General features: G+C 40.7%; 1 protein-coding gene across 4 annotated transcripts in view; it reads left to right on the forward strand.

Annotated features, from left to right (window-relative positions):
* prkab1b (protein kinase, AMP-activated, beta 1 non-catalytic subunit, b) overlaps window positions 1-22,157 on the forward strand; it is a 29,039-nt gene that overhangs the window by 1,444 nt on the left and 5,438 nt on the right. For 2 of the 4 annotated variants that reach the window (NM_214713.2, XM_073909160.1), the window contains exons 2-6: window positions 51-243; window positions 354-505; window positions 2,596-2,689; window positions 2,801-2,915; window positions 16,961-17,094. In NM_214713.2, the coding sequence (NP_999878.1) occupies window positions 103-243; window positions 354-505; window positions 2,596-2,689; window positions 2,801-2,915; window positions 16,961-17,094 (636 nt within the window). In that variant the 5' untranslated portion in view covers window positions 51-102. The remainder of the gene's footprint in view (window positions 1-50; window positions 244-353; window positions 506-2,595; window positions 2,690-2,800; window positions 2,916-16,960; window positions 17,095-22,157) is intronic. The other 2 variants (NM_001328554.1, XM_073909159.1) reach the window with 1 other exon arrangement.

A 22,157-nucleotide genomic window follows, 5' to 3' on the forward strand; every position in this document is an offset into this window, starting at 1 on the left:
ATGAATATACATTATACATGTAATGAATAAGATAAAATATTTTTTAAAAGCTCTTGTCCAGATCTGGAATTATCATTAACATGCATATAAATAAGGCACAGGATGGGCAACACCAGCAGTGAAAGAAGCGGAGGGGAGAAGACTCACCGGCGGGAGAGCCGTAGTGGAAAAGATGGAACTCGACCCAAAATCCTGATGGACAGTGCAGAGGATGGAGACCTCTTCCAGTCAGATGATGCCAAGGTGATGTGTTTACTGTGAAATATTAGCAATATGTTCCCACAACTTATTTATTACAGCAATAGCTACAATTACTCTAGACACCTCATCCATCTTTCTTTCTGTCATTCTAGGAGTTTCTAGCCTGGCGACAAGATCAGGAGTCGGATAGCAAAACCCCGCTGGAGGAAAGGCCCACTGTGTTCCGATGGAAAGGTCCAGGGAAAGAGATCTACTTGTCTGGCTCCTTCAACAACTGGGCCACCAAAATCCCCTTGAATAAGAGGTGAGTGCTGACAAGTCATTAAATCATTATCTCAACATATTAGACTGTGTTTACACAACAAACATAAGAAGAGGTTGTTATCACCCTGAAAATCATAGAGTTCTGCAAGTAAGCACATCTGGGAGCTTCAAAATAAAAGTAAAGAAACTACTGTGAAAATGGGATTTAAAGTGTAACTTTAAAAAATATGGTTTTAAAGTACATTAAGCTTCCTTGGTCACCGTAAAATGCAAAGTAAAAATGACAAAAAATTACTCTGCTGCATAAGTAAAACCAGTTTTACCAGTGCAATGATGAATGCTGTCATTCAAAATTTTGGGGTCAGTAAGGTTTCTTTTCTTGTTTAAGAAATTAAATAATTTTATTCTTCAAGGAACTATAAATTGCTAATTATGGTGGTATTTAACATTTAAAAATTGAACTAAACATTCATTTATTCATTATTGTACATCATTTGCATCACATCACAACTTTTAAGGAGGAATAAAAACGCTTCCAGTGACAGAAAACTGAAATTTAAAGAGATTGTTCATCCAAAATCTTCAGCGTTTATTCAAAGACGATTGTTTTTAAACTTTTAGGATTTTTTTTTCTTCTGTTGTACTTCGAAGATGTATTGAAGATTGTTGGAAACCAGCAGCCATTTACATTAAGAAATGGAACAAAAACTACAATGGAAGTCAATAGTTGTTTCTTTTCAAAATTTTCAAAATATATTTTGTGTTCAGGAGAATAAAGAAACAAGATTTGAACAAGTGAAGGGTTATTATTAATTATTAATATTATTTTATAATGATAGAATATTATTATTGGGTTTACTATGCCTTTAAGCCATCACTTTTTTGTGCTTTTTCATGTTCAACATTAGGGTTCAGTGTACATTTACAAGAAACTTAAAAAACATGGTCGTAATGTGCTCTATTTTGACAATCTTGGCACAAAGTTAAAAGCGCAGGGCGCAAAAGCATTAAGGGTGTGTCAGAATCCACTTTTGCTATTTTAAAGATGGAAAAATCTGCTTTGCGCAGCAGTGCATAGTCTAACAGGGTTGAGCTTATTCTCTTAATGATTTATAGGTGTGTTTTGAGAATACACCAATCAGAGTCTCATCTCCCATTCTCTTTAAGAGTCAGTTGCGTTGCGTTGCGCCATGGCACATTTGCTATTTACTTGGCAGAATTTGTAAGTGGAAAAACTAAGCGCTTCATTAGCGGAAAAAACAGTTAAAGAGACCATCTGGAGCGTGAGAATGAGCCTCCTCATTCTTTACTTTCACTCTCTTTTTTGGATAAGGAAACACACAGACATCCATTAGCATAAAAAATGTTGTTTGTTAAACACAAAAATTTGTTTCAAAATATTTCTAAGTTCAATTCTAATTTCCAGCAAATGAATAAATGAACAATAATAACGAACTGTGGTCAAGGTGAGTTATGTCCAAATACACATGCTATGCCCCATATGGTCCAAAACCTGACAGGTGGCAAATCTAAGCTTGCTTTAATAAAATAAATATAAATATGCATATAATAAATAATACTGCTAATAATAATAACATTATAAAAAAGTAAATTGTCATGAATAAACTGAAAAAAAAACTGAGATGAAGAGGGCATTGAAGCAGGGGTTTTTATATATTTTTAGAAAATAATAATTTTTGTAATATTTTAATCCTTTCATTCTTTTTTCAGTTGTAAAGATGTGTATTGCTGTACATCCTTTGTGTATTAAGCAATGTTTAAACGAGGCGCACAACTGACGTGCTCTGCGCTAGACTTTAGACCTGCTCTCTGCTGGTACAGTAGAACAGTCCATTTTCGTTCCTCAAAATAGCAACGTGCCAGCAATGCGCCTTACAACACCTCTTTTTTAGACCAGAACACCTATGGGCGCACATATGAGCGCAAATGAATTTGCTATTTAAACAGCATGGCGCAAAACATCAAAATGACCCTTGCGTCAAGCTGAAACTAGCAAACAACAATTGCGTGCCCGTTAACTGTGATCTCATGCTGTTAACAAAACTGGGAAAATAGCAGAGCCTTCTGCTTCCTTTCCCTCATTGTTTTTGTAATGTTCTTCTTTAACAGTCATAATAATTTCGTGGCCATAATTGACCTGCCAGAAGGAGAGCATCAGTATAAGTTCTATGTGGACGGACACTGGACTTTAGACCCTAAAGAGGTAAGAGAAAGTCTCACATAACTTTTGGTTTATGATAATTCTCATATACAACCTGTTGAAACATGTTTGCTTAAATTAAATTAAAATTCTATTGTTGTTTTTTTTCCCTAGCCTGTTGTGACCAATAAGTCAGGAGTGGTGAATAATGTAATTAAAGTGAGGAAAACAGACTTTGAGGTTTTTGATGCACTGAAGACAGACTCTGAGAAATGTGCTGACATGTCAGGTAAATATATAGCATTTTAAAACTCTTTTGCATTTTTTAGATGAAATATCCTACAGTTGATTTTAAAGTCCAAGTGAAATCAAAATTTACAATGGTTGTTTTCTTAGCACACATTATAAGTCTTTAGGTGAACGATTCATCTGTTCAAGTTAATGTAAGGTTACTTATAAAGTTACTTTAAGGTTAATTATAAAGGTGCTTCTCTGTTGATGTCAGTTTGATGGCTTCAGCAACAGTATTCTTAACCACTCCGCTCTCATGGTTAGTTTGCTACAAGGTAATGATGAACAAAAAAAAGCTCCACTCCCTGCTCAATATTCTATTTCAGTTTGAAGTACATAAACAAACTGAAATAAAGTCAATTAAAGTGAAACAGATGGTAACTATGATGGTCAGATGGTCTAATGCTGTGTTCACATCAGACGTGGAACGCGCGGATAAATTGCGCTATTCGCGCGTAAATAGTCGCGTAAACATTTGAGGTTACTCGCTTCATTCGCGCGTCAAATTCACTTCAGAACAGACGCGGATTCGCGTGATGGGCAGGGCTTCTGTCTGCCCCGTGACTCTAGCTTCATAGCTAAAGGGCTAACATGGATTTTATGAAGAAAATAACAGTGTTTATGTGCTTTATGAAGGATGATAAACAGCGTCGATATGTTTAGAGCCGTGTCTGAGCCCACTACATCCTTTCGGAGGTGCATCCAGCTCTTTAAGCTCATAGACTCCTCCAGAAACTTAACCTGACTGATGGAGGTTTTCAGCGGTGCTTCTGACTGAGCCCAGCCCAGTATGATGAACTTCTTGTCAGTGTCTGCTGGGGGATTTTCCCTTGGACACCGACAACAGGCAATACGTCACAATCACGCCCCCACAAGATCAAGCTCCTGATTGGTTAGCGCTCAATTCGCACCGCGCAATTCTCGTCATTCGCGCGTATCGCGCCGCAGGATGTCTATTCACGTGTTTGCATTGACTTAACATGTAAATCACTCGCGCGTGTCGCGTCTGGTGTGAACGCAGAATAACAGATGGTAGCCCTTACGCTCGATGACACCGGAGACCAGACGTCCACCGCGGCATCGGAGGGTGGGCTTTCATTGTTCAATGATGATCCAGACCCGCTCGCCCCCTCCGGGCAGGTGAGCGCTGTCAAAACGGATCCTGAAACGGACATGTTAGCCATACTTTCCCGGGCTGCTTCGGCCTTGGGTTGGAGATGGTTTATGCCGCAGCTCCGCGGCCGGACTGACTAGAGGGGCGTCCCCTTCTTCCCGGAGGTGCACAGTATGGTCACGCGGACTTGAAGGCCACTTTTTTCTGCTCGTGCTGCGTGTCCCTCTACCCTCACCACTCTTGACGGTGGAACGGCCGGGGGGTGTGTGGCGATTCCTCAGGTTGAGTGCGCGATGGCGGTCAATCCGCGCGGCGCCTCTTCTTGGCGGCGTCCGCCTCGTCTCCCATCTAAAGCCTGTAAGTTATCTGCCTCCCTCGGAGCTAGAGCTTACAAGGCTGCGGGCCAGGCTGCTTCTCCCTTGCATGCGATAGCCACCTACCAGCGCTGCCAAGCGCAGGCACTGGCTGAGCTGACTACTAAGTCCGCTGCGTGTGTGTTGGGGAGGACGATGTTCACACTAGTGATCCAGTAGTGCCACCTCTGTCTGATATGCGCGAAGTCGACAAAGTCCGCTTTCTTGACTTCCCCATATCCCAAGCTGGCATGTTCGGCGACACCATCTGTGAATTCACCCAGGAATTCGAGGCGGTGAGAGAGCAGTCTGATGGGTGGGGTCACCTATCGGCAGGTCCGTAAGCCCGCTCCGCCCGCCGTACCATCCATATCTGCTCCTCGCTGAAGGCGCCCGCCTACGAGAGCTGCACCGCACATGCCTCTGGCGAAGCGAGCGCGTTGAGCACCTCGCAGGGTGCGGAGCCAGAGCGAATCGCTCTCCTCCAGCTTCACGTTCCCCTGGATCAGCACACCTGCTCCGCACTGCCCCAACACTGGTACGTCAGTGGTTGTAGCGATGACGCCATTAGCGAGGGCTCTGCCTGCCTGGTTAGCGCGGGCCAGCCTCTCGCGGTGGCTCATCACCACAATCAGACTCGGCTATGCGATTCAGTTCGCGAAACGGCCCCCCAAGTTCAGAGGCGTGTATTTTACCAGGGTCAACCCCCCGTCCGCCCCTGTTTTGCGAGAGGAGATTGCTGCCCTCCTGGTGAAGGGTGCAATCGAGCCGGTCCCTCCAGCCGAGATGGAGAGCGGTTTTTACAGCCCATACTTCATCGTACCCAAAAAGAGTGGTGGGTCACGGCCAATCCTAAATCTGTGCATTTTGAACCGCTGTCTACACAAGCTGCCGTTCAGAATGCTTACGCAGAAGCGCATCCTCCGATGCATTCGTCCTCAGGATTGGTTTGTAGCCATAAACCTGAAGAACACGTATTTTCATGTCTCCGTTCTTCCATGCCACTGCCAGTTTCTGCGGTTTGTGTTCGAAGGTCGAGCGTTGCAATACAAGGTCCTCCCTTTCGGGCTCTCTCTGTCTCCGCGAGTCTTCACCAAACTCGCGGAGGGTGCCTTAGCGTCCCTTCGGCTCGCTGGCATGCGCATACTCAATTATCTCGACGACTGGCTGATTTTAGCCCACTCGCAGGAGCAATTGACTATGCACAGAGACAAGGTGCTTCGGCGCCTTCGCCTGTTGAAGTTACAGGTCAACCGAGAAAAGAGCAGACACGCCCCGGTGGAGAGGATCTCTTTTCTTGGGATGGAGCTGGACTCGGTCACCATGGTAGCGCGCCTCTCCGGAGAGCGCGCTCGCCTGTTGCTGAACTGTCTGAGGGAGCTCAACAGCAAAATAGTGGTCCCACAGAAATACTTTCAGAGGCTCCTGGGGCATATGACATCCGCTGCGGCTGTCTCGCCGCTCGGATTGCTCCATATGAGATCACTTCAGCACTAGCTTCTAGATCGAGTCCCAAGACGCGCATGGCATGCGGGCACACACCGAGTCTTTGTTACTGCGCTGTGTCGCCACACCCTCAACCCTTGGAACGACCCCTCATTCCTGCAGGCCGGTGTGCCTCTGGGACAAGCCGCGATCTCTGGAACCTCCACGTGTGGTCCCTAGACGCGAGGAAGACTTAGGTAGCCTACCATCTGTGGTGGTTGATACCATCACTCAGGCTAGAGCCCCCTCCACGAGGCGCGCCTACGCCCTGAAGTGGAGTCTATTCACTGAATGGTGTGTCTCTCGCAGAGATGACCCCCGAACCTGCCAGATCAGTGTTGTGCTCTCTTTCCTTCAAGAGAAGCTGGAGAGCAGGCTGTCGCCCTCCACTCTCAAGGTTTACGTGGCTGCCATCTCCGCTTATCATGACGCGGTAGCTGGCAGCACCGTGGGAAAGCACAACCTCATCATCCCCATCTCATGCCCTCTTGGGATCTCGCCCTCGTTCTCACGAGCTTGCGTACAGATCCCTTTGAGCCACTCGAATCAGTATCCTTAAGATTTCTGTCCCTTAAGACAGCTCTGCTGGTCGCGTTGGCCTCCATTAAGAGGGTCGGGGACCTGGAGGCATTTTCGGTCATTGACTCGTGCCTGAAATTCGTGCCGGATTTTTCTCACGTTATCCTGAGCCCCTGCCGGGTTTTGTGCCCAAGGTTCCTACCACTCCCCTTAGAGACCAGGTAGTAACCCTGCAAGCGCTGCCCCCGGAGGAAGCAGATCCAGCCCTTTCCTTACTCTGTCCAGTTCGCGCCCTGCGCATCTATAGCTGCTTTTCCACTATCGTGCCAAACCGTTCTAAGAACACTTCGGTACGGTTACGGTTGTTTCTCCACTGAGCCTGGAACGGCGCGGCACGATTACAAACCGTTCTCGGCCCGGAATTTTCGGCACGGTTAGACAACCGTGCTGAACTGTGCTGACAGATTCTGTGTGTTGACGTCGCGACTCGGTTGCTAAGCTACCACAGCTGGCTCAGCAGAAGCGCGCTAGTCATCAGACATCCTCTATAAACTACAGTACATTTAATATAAAATAATGATCCAGGTCTAAACGATACAGTTTGAAAAGGGTTTTAAAACCATAGAGCAGTCTCTGGCAGAAAAGTGAATAACTCATCACATTCTTACGAAGATATTTTATTCATTAAAGTTATTATTTTATTGACTTGAATACAGACCTACTTCGCCTGCCTGAATGCGAGTTTATTGCACGCAGCGCTGTATTTCACAGCACAAAACTCGCTCTGATCCGGGATAGACATGCCAGCGACTTGCGCTGCTGACTTTTTTTTCCTGCTGCGCATCGAATAAAGCGAATAAAGTCACGCTTGGCCTCGTCAATGTCCAAATTCCACAACAACATTACTATATCCATGGAACACGAACTTGCAGACTCTTTTAACAACGAGGAAATAATTGCACTTTTTAATTCAAAGCCAGGACAGCTTGTTAATACCGGCGAGACCACCTGAGAGACGGCGTGTTGTAATGTCGGCCGTCCAAAAGACTTTGCTTGAAAGCTTTACGGAGCGGCACTGTAACTGTCCAAGGTACTGTTGTATGATTTATATTATTGCATATGCACTAATAAACAAGTCAAAAGAATGAATGAATTAAATAAATATGGATTCTTAAATGTCAGTATTGCTTTTACTCAAAAATATCAATACGTTTTGACAAATGTTTTTAAAAAATAAAATGAGCAATTTTCATAATTTCAGCTATAGGCAATTATATGATTCAGTTATACATAAGTTATATGACATTTATGAGGCATGTAACATGTTTCTGTGTTTTTGTTTTTTTGTTCTTGGTGATCTTTAATATAGCTACGCAAATATTTTCTAAAACGTCTAGCAATAATTCGCCTACAGCTTGTTAGTTAATTATGAACACAAAAAATAATTATAATAATAAAAATAAAATGATAAAAATAAAAAGATAATAGAGCAGCATTTTGCTAAATATAATAGTGCTTTATATGCTTTAAATCCTGCTATATATTGTTTCATATTCGTTTTTTATTTCACTTGCTGCATTCGTTATTTAATGTTTGAATAGTAAAACAAATAACAGCCATCACTTAATTGGTTTCATTTTACCATCAAAATGTAGTATATTTTATATCATTATCAACTTTTGACATAAAAACGCAGTGTAATTTAATTTTTGTGTAAAATGAAATAATTTATGTGCTGTGTTTTTATTAGTGAAAGTGCCCGCTCACCTTTGACAAGGCCTGTCCAAAATTATATTTCTGCCACTATAATGCAAATGCACTATTATTGTTTTCTTATCATTGTTTATTTTTCTGTTATGTTCAGAGATTTTAAATACTATTTATTTCCCCTCCAATTATTTTCAATCATCACGTTACATTTTAGTAATTTTCCCTCCAAATAAAATTTAGCCAGAGCTGCGCAACATATAAATAATTAAGGGTGCACATGTACCTATATTTAGCACCTATTTGATAGAGCGGCATAACAGTAAAAAAAAAATAGTTTCGGCTCTTATTTAACTTTAATTGAACAAAGGGAGCCGTTTACATTGCGTTACCAAGGCAACTACTGATGCGTTTTGTGTAATGTTTTAAAGAGCTTTGTCGCAGCAGACAGTGGAAAATGAAACCGTATCCGTGCTGTCTGGCCCGGTTTGGCACGGAATGGAACAGTTCTGTTTAAAGAACGATTCAGCACGATAGTGGAAAAGCGGCTTATGTGGACCTTACTCAGTACTTTAGATCATCTAAGCAGCTCTTTGTCTGTTATGGCGGTCGGCAGCAGGGAAGTGCCGTGACCAAACTAAGATTATCCCACTGGATTGTGGAGGCCATTTCATGTGCTTATTTGAGCAGAGGCGAGCCGTGTCCCCCGGGAGTTCGTGCGCACTCCACTTGGAGCGTTGCATCCTCTTGGGCGCGTGCACGCGGCGCCTCTTTAACGGACATCTGTAGAGCTGCGGGCTGGGCGACACCCAACACATTTGCTAGGTTTTACAATCTGCGAGTGGAACCGGTTTCCTCAAGGGTATTAGGTAACCCTTGGTGATTGAGGAAACAACTCGGTGGGGTGTTGTAACACGCTTGCGATGCCTTTTTTCCCTAACACAGGGAGATGTGCACCTCCCTGTCTGTCAGTAAAGTTCCCCGTTCGGTGAGCCCTGCAGATTCCTCCATGGCCCCCAGCACTGACTCAGCGGAGGAGTCACTTGCTGGCCCACTACGTTGTAGGTCTGCCCGCTGGTCAGCCCGCGTTTTGGGTATAGGTGCCGGCTATGTGCGATAATATGTGCAAAATATACCTATACCGTAAAACTTCCTTTAAAGAGCCCATATTATGGGTTTTTGAAAATTCCCCTCCATGTAGTGTGTAACACACCTCTAAGTGAAGTGAAGTATCCAGCTAAGGCTTAAATCTGTTAGTGTACAGTGTTTAAAACTGTTGATTCATCTATAAAAGAGTCGACTCATAGTGCTTCAAACGAGTCGCCTTGATACCGATTCATTAGGTGTTTCGCCATGACGTACGAACGAAACCAAGTTATTCACGTGCACGCGCAAACCCGGGAGATTTCAAACCTGAGGCCCCGCCCTCTGACGCAGAAACCCAGACACACACACACACACCCACCCACAAACACACGCACACAAACATGCCGGTCGATTGAAGTCACACTGCAGATGGATATATTGAGTCTCTACCCAAAGATGAAACCTCGGCATTATAGCCAAGCAGTTGGAAACTACTGGAAACTTCTGGAAACTACATGCTACAAAGAATACTTCATCAGCGTTTGTTAAAGGAAGGATCAGTAAAGTGTAACTTACTGATGGATGTCAGGATGGATTTTTCTTCCTCCATTTCTCAAGGGTAAGTACGTGCGATTAAAGTTGCCTCGTTGACTCTAGCTTGCAAATGTATTTAGTTGTGATTTGTTACTTGTAATCGCGTGTACTGTATCAGGTTAACTGGCTATATTCTCTTATCGCGTGCAAAGTCACGTTAGCGTCAGAAAGCCGCGTGTGTTATTCCGGTCACGAAATCCAACACGAGGTTATAGTTTGGCTGTAACTGTTAGTGCTAACTATTGTACTCGGTGCAATAGTTTGTTTGATACGAATAAAATACGAACTGAATAAACAAAGAGCACTGGTCGCTCACTTATCAAATCTGTTGAGACAGGACAATCACCAGCAACTAGAGCCGCGTCTTTATTTAAAGGAGACTACAATCTGGATCTCAGCGTTTGCAGATGAGAACAGCTCTCAGGTAAACAATAATCCTCCTTAGACGAGTAAGTTATTGTTGTCGCGCGTCGCGTACACTGTTAATCCACGCGTGAGTCTGCGCTCTCACAGAGAGAAAATGAAAACGAAACTTAATTGCAGCAAACTATAAAAGCAACACTTCACGCTTGTTTTGCTAACACAACGAGATATATCCAGCTGCAGAACCGCAGAACCACACACGTTCTAGGCACACACATTCTAGGACACTCGATTTAGGCTAACCATATATGGTAACTAACTAACTAACTCTTTAGCATTATCGCCACCTATTGAATTTCACAAGTATGGTTTCCCATTTCAGTCATTATTGTTATTATTTCGTAACGATCATTTTAACATCTCTGCAGTTTCTGAACTCAAATTATGTAAATAAAAATAATTGGTTAAAGGCATTTATGACTTTATTCATGTGTCCACATAAACAAAGAAAACATAAAAGACTGTCTAATGGTTGGATTAAGTGCAATAAACTAATTCAGAATCTTAATCTTATCATACTTGGTTTAAATCACTTTGTTGTAAAATATAAAAAGCAAACAATAATGTGTCACATTAAAATAAATTAGCCTACTATAGTTAATCATTTAAACTATATATATCCATATATATATATAGTTATAGTTATAAACTGATTATCTTAACTGATGATCTGATTATAATTATAAGTTTATATATAAACTACTATCTTTTACTAACTGTCACAGCTGTTAGTTATATATATATATATATTTACTTAATATTTTTTTATTAATTATTAATAGTTAATTTGTTCCTATTGCTAAATTTTGGTTTAAAAACAATTTATTGTTTACTATAAATTACTACAGTATTAAATGTGGGAAATCATTAATTAAAAGGTTATTAGAAAGTTAAGCAAATAAACAATATTAAAGCGCTTGAGTAAAATATTAATATAGTGTTATACATTTATTACATGTAAAAAGATTTTTATTATCCAAAATGTATTATTGTGATATTAACTTGCTATTTCTTTCATTATAAATGAGTCCATTATACAAATTAAACTTGTCCAATTTAGATCGTTCAGCAAGGCCAGCAAACGAGTATCTGTCGTATTATTGTCAAATAATAATGACTGATCAGCTAATGACGGATTAAAAACTGTTCAGTCTATTATATTGAATGGCGATCGGAAACAATGCTCCCCATTCACCCGCCTCGATCGCAATACTTGTGAAATAAAGTAAAGTAAACACTATTGTTTATTGTGTACAATATTTATTAACCATATATATCAAAATATATCCATGAGGATGTTCAAAAAGACGTTAATAACATTAACATCAGTCGTAACCATATGGTTAGCCTAATTCGTGTGTCCTAGATTGTGTGTGCCTAGAACGTGTGTGGTTCTGCGGGCCTGCAGCTGGATATTATTGAACACAACGTGTGTGTGTGTTTGTGTGTGTTTGTGTGTGTTTGTGTGTGTTTGTGTGTGTTTGTGTGTGTGTGTGTGTGTGTGTGTGTGTGTGTGTGTGTGTGTGTGCGCGCGTTGTCGTCCGGAGCAGGGTTAAGTGCGCGTGTGTGTGTGCACAATATGTGTGTGTGTGTCTGTGAAAAGAGCAGAGTGAGAAGCTAGGAGATCTCCTCAACTGTTTTTGGAGTTTTTGCTCAATAAAATAGTTAGTCGTCTGAATTTTCAAGTCCATGGACTGTATTTACATTGACCCACTGGCAGCTAAAATCCACGCCTACACTATCGAGCGTGTATGAACTGTGATTACTTTTATATTGCTGATTAGCTGTTTGGCATTTCACTCTCTGACTGAAGGTAGTCGACCAATCGCAACAGACTGTCATTGGTCCAATCAGCGCAGATTAGCTTCGCGCTAAGGAGGGGTTTGGGAACAAATGAATCACTGGACGATTCATACGGGAGTCGCTGGGATAATTAGGTAAAAATAAATGCAGATTATGAGACCATGAAAGTGTTTTTTGACCTTGCATGCATATTAAACTGTTGTTGGAGACCCTTACAACCAAGATATGACCCTATTTCATGTATAATATGGGCTCTTTAAAGTGGGGATAAGTTAGGGCCAAGGGCACATTGGAGGACCGCGCCTTCCATCATTTGGGTACGTCACGCTTGCTTGACTGCCCTCTCATCGGAGGCGTTGGTAAGGTGCAGTGTTACGACTTTTAAGTTTTGGTATCTAGGGTTTAAAAGGTAACATTTAAGGTGATAATATTTTGTGGTCAGTTGGTGGCAAAATATCAACACGACAACCAAAATACTGCAAAAATAAGTGAATTTATTTACAATAGTGAAAGGAAGTCAAAAAGTAATAAAGTATTATTTACAAGATCTCACAACATAAATCAATCAATATAGATTAAAGATGGTGGGGGAAACGAGAGTTAAGTGGCGCCAAATAAATGAAAGAAATATAACAAAAACCCCAATTCTAACTAATAATTTCCTTCTAAACTGTCTAATACAAAATAAACAAACAAAACATCTTCAGCGTTTTCACGCTATAACTAATCTACTCTTCTAACCAAATATACGGAGAAAACTAACAGCGGGTGGCGCTCACTTCTAAACTAGTGTGTTTAGACAGTGGAGTTATCTACGTGATGCAATATGTATGTCACGTGACATCTAAACTCCTCGAATCCAAGAGACAGGCTGAAGACAGACGTTAGGAGATTGCCACATATACACATCCAAGACGGTAACAGCGATCAACACAAGAACAAGACCAAAATCAAAACTAAGTTCACGTCAACATCACAGCACATAACAACAAGCCAAAAAACACACACAAAGGCAAGCAAAGACCGCAAGCAAGGCAGAGCAAAAGCAGAACGAGCTTCCCCGCTCGCATCCCTTTTAAACTTTGAGCTCCTGTGCTGATTGGTTGTGAAGGTGATGACGTCACAAGGTGTAATTGAGATTGACGTCTTCACGGACGAATGGGATACTGGAATGGGCGAACCTGAGAATTGACAGAGAGAGGAGGAGGGAGCAAGCGAGCGAGCGAGAGAGGGAGAGAAAGAGAGCGCACACACACAAGCAAAACAAACAGGCATATACATATGACTGTAACACCCTGACCCTCAAGAACAAACCTGTTTGTTAAAATAAACCAGAGAGAGAAAAAAAAAAATTAAGCTCTAGACAGGGCATCCGCCATAACATTATCAATGCCTTTTTTATGACGAATATCCAAATTATAATTCTGGACTAGCAGAGACCATCTCATCAGTCGTTGGTTATGATTGTACATCCTGGATAGGAATACTAGAGGATTGTGATCCGTATATACAATCACAGGTAAACAGCTGGAACCAACGTAGACCTCAAAGTGTTGCAAAGCAAACAACAGAGCAAGGGTTTCCTTTTCAATCGTAGAATAATTGAGCTGATGTTTATTAAACTTACGAGAGAAATAGCTCACAGGATGGTCAATACCAGTTTCATCCTCCTGAAGAAGTACGGCACCAGAACCTACAGCACTTGCATCAATCTCAAGCTTAAATGGTGATGCACAATCAGGAGCAGCAAGAACAGGTGCATTACATAAAAGTGCTTTCACACTATCAAAGGCACTTTGACAAGCATCAGACCACACATATGATGTAGAAGGGCTAAGCAAAGATGTTAAGGGGTTAACCACAGTAGAAAAGTTTTTGCAAAAACTTCGGTAATAACCAGCCATACCCAAGAACCTCCGTAGTTCTCGGCGAGTGGTGGGGACTGGAAACTGCGAAATAGCGGTTACTTTCGCATCTACAGGGCGAACTTGACCTTGTCCAACCTCCTTGCCCAGGTATGTGACAGTCGCTTGGCCAAACTCACATTTAGCTAAATTTAGCGTTAGAGATGCGTTAGAAAGTCGTGTAAATATTTCTCTTAACGAATGCACATGATCACGCCAGCTCATGGAGTAAACTACTATATCATCGAGATACGCGCTACAGTTTGGTATGTCGGCCAACACTGTATTTACTAGACGTTGAAACGTCGCGGGTGCGTTTCTAAGACCGAAAGCCATCGAATTGTATTGCATGAATGAATCTGGAGTGACGAATGCGGAGATGTCAGAAGCTCTATCAGTAAGCGGAATTTGCCAATATCCCTTTAGCATGTCTAATTTAGAGACAAAACGTGCAGAACCGACATTGTCAACGCAGTCCTCCATGCGTGGTAAAGGATAGCTGTCTGGGACAGTGACTGCGTTAACCTTTCGGTAATCAGTACAAAATCTGTACGTTCCATCTGGTTTTGGCACCAGCAAACACGGTGAACTCCAAGGGCTACTGCTCGGTTTTGCCAATTTATTTTCAAGCAAGTAGTTCACTTCTTGACGCATAATAGATCTTTTAGCCATATTCAGACGATATGCGTGCTGCTTTATTGGACGTGCACCATCCACATTAATATCGTGTTTTAACACATTTGTTTGGGTTGGAACATCACCAAACAAACAGTTAAAATCAGATATTAACTTAATGATATCTGTTTTCTGATCAGCAGGCAAATGTTTGAGATAGGAATTTAGATCACTCAAAATTTCTGAATTGACTAACCTCACAGATGATTGGGGAAGGTCACGAAGAATTACACCATCATCAGCATCTGACATCACAGCAGAAGTCTGTTCCGCAACTGCAACAACAGTGGGAACAACGGATTCTGGCTTTGAAACCGGGGCATCCTTACCTGTCTCTTTGGAATGGTATACTTTAAGCATATTAATATGACATACATGGGTTTGGCGTTTTCTATCGGGTGTATGAATCATATAATCCGTCTCACTCAGTTTCTTTTTTATTTCGTACGGACCGGCGAAACGAGCAGAAAGTGAAGAACCAGGTACGGGTAAAAGTACGAGAACCTCCAACAGCGAATGAGCGCGCAACAGCCTTTCTGTCGTACTTGCGCTTCATCCCTTTCTGCGCACTGGCCAAAGATTCTTTAGCCAGTTTACACGCGGAGTGTAAACGATCACGGAATTGACTAACATAATCTAATATGTTAGTTTTCTTACTGGTCTCAACAGACAACATGCGTTCTTTTAGTACTTTTAACGGACCTCTAATTTCGTGAGAGAACACTAGCTGAGCTGGGCTAAATCCAAGCGATTCTTGAATTGTTTCTCTCGCAGCAAATAAAACCAAAGGGACTCCTTCATCCCAGTTCTTATCTGTACTCAGGCAGTATTTGCGGAGCATGGATTTGAGTGTCTGATGAAAGCGTTCAAGCGCACCCTGACTCTCAGGTCCATGCTCCGCAAATACTGCCTGAGTACAGAGTACTATTGAGTACTATGTTTTCCATAGTCTCACATACATGGATGTTTTAGATCAAATCCACCTATAGCACTGGAGTTTCCCAACCGAAGGGGAACGTTCGAGGTTACAGAAGTAACCCTTTGTTCCCCGAGGAGGGGAACGGAAGTGCTTTATTCCATCGCCATAATGACTGTCCCTTAGCTGTTAAAAGTCTCTTCAGCTTAAAAGAATGGCTTTTGCTCGCTCCAGGTGTGCTTATATGCTGGGATAATTGGCAATGAAGCACACCTGCACAAGCTTACGCTGCCAATTCATTGGCCCGTTCAATACTCTTTCAGACAAGCGGCTTTTGAACCGAATCCTCCCATACATGGATTTCTCTAGATCAAATCCACCTATAGCACTTCCGTTCCCCGAAGGGTTACTTCTGTAACCTCGAACACTAACTTTATTTGGTTAATGACAATCGTTTTGTTTTTCAAAAGTTTTTTTTTTTTTTTCCAAAAGTTTTTCAAGAGTTGTTGTCAGGTCTGGTAGCTCCAACCACCTCGGGAGCAGACTTATTTCATATAAACAGAATTAGATTAGGTCATTTCAAGAAAAGGTAATACTGAAAGTATGTATGGAATGCTTAAATTTTCTTAGAGTATTGTAGTTATATTATACAATAAATAAAAATACAAAGACTGTCACGGGGTGGTTCTCCCCAAGGGGTTCAAAGAGAACATTTATTAATATGGACTTTTTAGATGCAAACAGGTACTATTTTAAGGTACCGACCCAGCTTAAGTACAATTTGTGTATGATAATAGACATGCACAATATTCGACTTGTTTTTTTTTCATTTATTTGTCATGCACATGTTTCAACAGCTATTATGATTAGCTATTATTACGATTATAGCTATTATTTAATGTTTGTCAAAAATTGCAGTCACCTTTACCGATAGCAAAATGCTTTTTTTGATGCAAAATAAATTTAACAGCCAGTTATTCCTTATGTCACTTAAGAAACATGAATAGGCCTAGGCTGGTATAATATAAATATATAGGCTGGTATAAATAAATTGCTAAATACCTTGAAAGTGTAAAGCCTGCAGCCCACAACAAAAGTTATTTCGTATCATATTTAACAAACTGTTTACTATGAATTTTATGTAATTTTGCTGACATGGATAACTGAATATTAATAGGATGATGTCATTACACTGCTGTGCCATCAGCCAATCATTATTTCGTTTATAGCTTATCATGATTTCGAGTAATGATAGATCTGTCTTTCACAACTCATGCAGCAATCTCAGATCAGTTCAGCCTGACATTGTAATCTGTTTTACGAACTTGTTTGAAGAACCAAATTAGCCAGAGATCAGTAATCAAGATTAAAATATTCAGGATCTGCCAAATCATCTTAGATCATTCATGTGAGATATGTAGAATGGACCCCTGGTTTATGCAGACTTCAAATCTTTTCTGTCAGACTTGTCCAGCTCTCCACCCGGCCCGTATCATCAGGATCCCTACTCAACTAAATCCGAGGACAAACTGCGCTCTCCACCTATCCTGCCTCCACACCTGCTGCAGGTCCTCCTTAACAAAGACACTGGAATCTCTGTAAGTACTGCACTGGCATCTTCCGATTTAGGGCTGCACGATTGTGCAAATCAGAAAAGTCTGGGGTTCAGATTTCGCTACACAGTCTTAGTTCACTGACAAGCTACACATTTAGTGCTGTTTAATGATTATTTCACGACTAATCACATACAAAATATAAAAGGTTGTATTTATGTAAGAAATGTCCCTTGCACAATAAATAAGCTCCTTGATAAGCATAAAATATTTCTTTCAAAACCATGCACAACTCTTTATTCACAGTTATATTAAAATTAATTATATTAATTAATCAACAATTACCAATAACTTAAACTATTTCATCACATTGATATCACAGGGACAGTTTATACAGAATCTAAATGTACCGACAATTTATGCAATTACAGGTGCTTCCAAACTTTTTCCCCATTTGAACACAAAAGACGATATTTTAAAGTATGTTGGAACCGATAGGTCCTTTTGATCGGCTTGACTCAAGGGATCTCTGGCACCTCTTTTTTATGGTTTAAGTCCTATCTGGCAGAACGTACTCAGTTTGTCCAAATTAAGGATTTAAGATGTCAGATTATCACTACTAATGTCCCACAGTGTTCCGTACTGGGTCAACTCTTGTTTATCCTATGTTTTGTAGGGATAGTTTACAGTTTAACCCAAAGAATGACCAGTCTGGTAGATGAAGAAGAGCCGGAGTCAGAGATTTAAATAAATAAATCAAGTTTACTGAAGATAGTTTGCAGTTTTATTCGCAGAAGCCAGCTTCAACACTCGCAATGAGTCGCAATGCTCTGCTTACAATCACCAATCAATAACAATTATACTCTCAAATAAAGTCATTAACTGCGTCACACATACAGGTGTCCTAACCTGATTGGTTAAAACACATTTCCACGTGGGGTTTGTGCGTATATTCTGAACAATATCTTAAGCATAAACATCAGATTAGACTGATTAGAGCTGGCTCCAGACCTGTGAAACGGATCAACAATCAAATAGAACACACACACATAAAGTATAATCTTTTTCTTATCCAAGGCTGAGTGTACTGTCAGCCGTCTTTATCGAAACTGGTTAAAAACTGGTATAATCTACATTCAGGCAGTTATATTCTTACTACACAAAGTCTATCTTAAATAAAAAATAGAATCACTTTAAAAGATTTAACCGTAAAAATAATAACAATAGAAACAGTTGTTTCCAGTCCTCAGCCCTCAGTTCCACTCAAGGTCTCCATGACTTCTGACCTAGTTTGCTGGCTCCTGAAAATAGGTATAAAGAGACAGGCAAATGCACTGAACATTCTTATATTAAGCAATGTGTTAACTTATTCATTAATTAAAATCAATTCACAGTTAAATACTGAGAAACAGGATGATGAAAAGGATAAATGTTGGTCCATGATGAGATGGACTGGAAAGCAGAAATCCGAATCCTTCAGTCGCCCCTTTTGACCAGAATGGAGTCCAAACTCCGCTTCCGGTCAACCAGTGAGGTCACTAAGGAGAGTGAAAGTAATGACTCATGCTCCCTTGATAAGTTCGCAGAGTTTTCTTAGCCCCTTCTTGGACAAGCTGGAACCTAAAAATTCCAGTCCCCAAGCTAAGGGCTCTTCCACTCTCCACCCACAAAAGGAGTTCACGTTTCTCATCATCGGTGGGATTAAGGGTCCTGCAAGCAGAAGTGAAAACATACAAAAAACAACAGCGAACCAAAGTCCAGAATGTGAACACAAATGCGCAAGCCCTTAAAGTCCTCCAGAAGTAAACAACTCATAATTTCCATCGATACTTTCTCTGATGCATCTACAATTTGCTCCAACTCTAAAACCAAATATCCAGGCCAATTCTAAGGCTCAGAGATCCTCTGATCACACACAAAAGGTCATCCACTCGACCTAAGCCACACAGGATTCCAATTCATGACCTGCAAAAACATCTTTATCTTCACCAGTTTTAAAACATTTATCAGCGTGTTCTGTACCTTCAAATTAGAATAATGAAGCATTTTTACATTAACACACAATAAACATGCCAACAGCACAATAGTCCAATTCAGCACCATTACCATGTTTAATTATTACCTTGCTGAACTCCATGTCAGTCAAGTCCACTTAAAATATCTTTTCATTCAAATAATGATGTGATTGTACTGATGCTACACATTCCTCTGTATCATTGATAGGAAGTGTACAAGCACCCTTGTCCTGGCTATAATTAGAAAAATTCACCTTCACTGTTAATTAACTAATATCAAATCCACTCTCTGGAAGCCGGGTTAAATGAATAAACACTGTTATTGCACTCCTGACATTGAGCCAGACCCTCAGTCACCTCAAAGAGACTAGATATAGATATAACCTGTTACCTAGAGACCAAGAAAGGTGTAATGGTTTTTACAAACTATTAATCCAATTCATTAACATGCAATAAGAGGGATTGTGAATCCATTTCTTTTGTTCCCACATTTTAGGGGTTTAACACAATTTTAGTCTAATTCAACAAAGATCAAACATAAGTCATTCAAACTCAAGCATCTTTTAACAGAAATAAGACTAAACCTTATGATTATCTTCTCAACTTGTCATTTGTACCATATTATTTTACTCTGACTAAACCATTCAACATAACCAGAAGCAGACACCTTGTATAAAATTCATTCGATTCTTACTGTCTGGTCAATTAGAAATGCTCACAGGTTAGCTATTTGCTCAAACTTTTGTTACATGATACATGTCTTTCATACATGTCATTTGACAGTGAAACCTGTTTGAAAGTGTTACCAATTAAACAAGAACAGACTGAATTAACAACTATTTTACCACATATAATCAAGACTGTTGCTTGGATATGGACTACTAAATTTTCATTCAAAGACAGTCTAAGTTTCTGTACAACTTGTCAGTTTTCACGATAATAATATTGACTTGAGTTGACTTGACTGCTTAAAAATGCTGTTATAGTTCACGCTGCATTTCTGTTTACTAAAATGTTCATTTTTGCTGCAGCAGTATAAATAATTCTTAGTGAATTCAACCGTCAGATGCAAACACTTTCATTCAACTTTATCTATTTGTTCTATACAACATCCAAACAATTATGTTCCTCTACCATTAGGAGGACCACCTCCACCTTAATGGAGGACACATACACATAGACAGAGTGATTTACTGTAGCATTTGCCTTTAACACAAATGACTTCAACTCAATTCTCTGCTTATTTTTCCTAGCTAGAGTGAGGATGCTTTCTAGACTATTGTGGATAGAGACTTAGCCAATGTCACCGTTTAAATGCCATCAAGTCTAAAATATTTAACATTAAAGAGCCCATATTATACATCAAATAGGGTCATATCTTGGTTGTAAGGGTCTCCAACAACAGTTTAATATGCATGCAAGGTCAACAAACTCTTTCATGGTCTTATAATCTGCATTTATTTTTACCTAATTATCCCAGCGACTCCCGTATGAATCGTCCAGTGATTCGTTTGTTCCCAAACCCCTCCTTAGCACGAAGCTAATCTGCGCTGATTGGACCAATGACAGTCTGTTGCGATTGGTCGACTGCCTTCAGTCAGAGAGTGAAATGCCAAACAGCTAATCAGCAATATAAAAGTAATCACAGTTCATACACGCTCGATAGTGTAGGTGTGGATTTTAGCTGCCAGTGGGTCAATGTAATTACAGACTATGGACTTGAAAATACAGATGACTGACTATTTTATTGAGCAAAAACTCCAAAAACAGTTAAGGAGATCTCCTAGCTTTTCACTCTGCTCTTTTCACAGACACACACACACACACTTACGGACGACAGCGCGTGCACACGCACACACAGACACACACACACACATTACTCCTCGTCCACGGAGCTCCATAAACAAACAGCACGCGTCGCGTTTTTAACGTGACTTTGCACGCGATAAGAGAATATAGCCAGTTAACCTGAGACAGTAGACGCGGTTACAAGTAACAAATCACAACTAAATACATTTGCAAGCTAGAGTCAACGAGGCAACAACTTTAATCACACGCACTTACACTTGAGAAATGAAGGAAGAAACCCATCCTGACGTCCATCAGTAAGTTACTCTTTACTGATCCTTCCTTTAACAAACGCTGATGAAGTATTCTTTGTAGCATGTAGTTTCCAGAAGTTTCCAGTAGTTTCCAACTGCTTGGCTATAATGCTGAGGTTACATCTTTGGGTAGAGACTCAATATATCCATCTGCAGTGTGACTTCAATCGACCGGCATGTTTGTGTGTGTGTGTGTGTGTGTGTGTGTGTGTGTGTGTGTGTGTGTGTGTGTGTGTGTGTGTGTTTGTGTGTGTCTGGGTTTCTGCGTCAGAGGGCGGGGCCGCAGGTTTGAAATCTCCCGGGTTTGCGCGTGCACGTGAATAACTTGGTTTCGTTCGTACGTCATGGCGAAACACCTAATGAATCGGTATCAAGGTGACTCGTTTGAAGCACTATGAGTCGACTCTTTTATAGATGAATCAACAGTTTTAAACACTGTACACTAACAGATTTAAGCCTTAGCTGGATACTTCACTTCACTTAGAGCTGTGTTACACACTACATGGAGGGGAATTTTCAAAAACCCATAATATGGGCTCTTTAACATTCAGATAGCAAAGAATTAACTGAAATTAACCTTTGAACTTCTCAGTCAATTTAGACATGGGCTTGTAACCTTATATGGATGGCAGTCTTCAATTTCACAGCTATAAGCTAATAAAACTTGTTTTAAAATTATTATTATTCCAGAGAGTAATCTGAATCAGGAATGGAAGTCATTATTAACGATTGCAAACAGAGCTGGATAACCCATCCATTTAAAGCTCATCTCATGGTCTGCATCATCTTTTCATCAGATTAACTCAGCATTATTGACTTCTGCAATGTCTGGCATTTCGCTTATACAATCTGTAATAATATAACACTCATTCCAGAGGTTAGTGACAATATTCATACAACAGGGACGAATCATTCCCTCAGGACAATAAGCATTATTGTACCATAGATATGCATATGGTGACAGCTCATAACTAAGTTTCCTTTAGATGTT

Source organism: Danio rerio, chromosome 8 (assembly GCF_049306965.1).
Source record: "Danio rerio strain Tuebingen ecotype United States chromosome 8, GRCz12tu, whole genome shotgun sequence".
Taxonomy (NCBI): domain Eukaryota; kingdom Metazoa; phylum Chordata; class Actinopteri; order Cypriniformes; family Danionidae; genus Danio; species Danio rerio.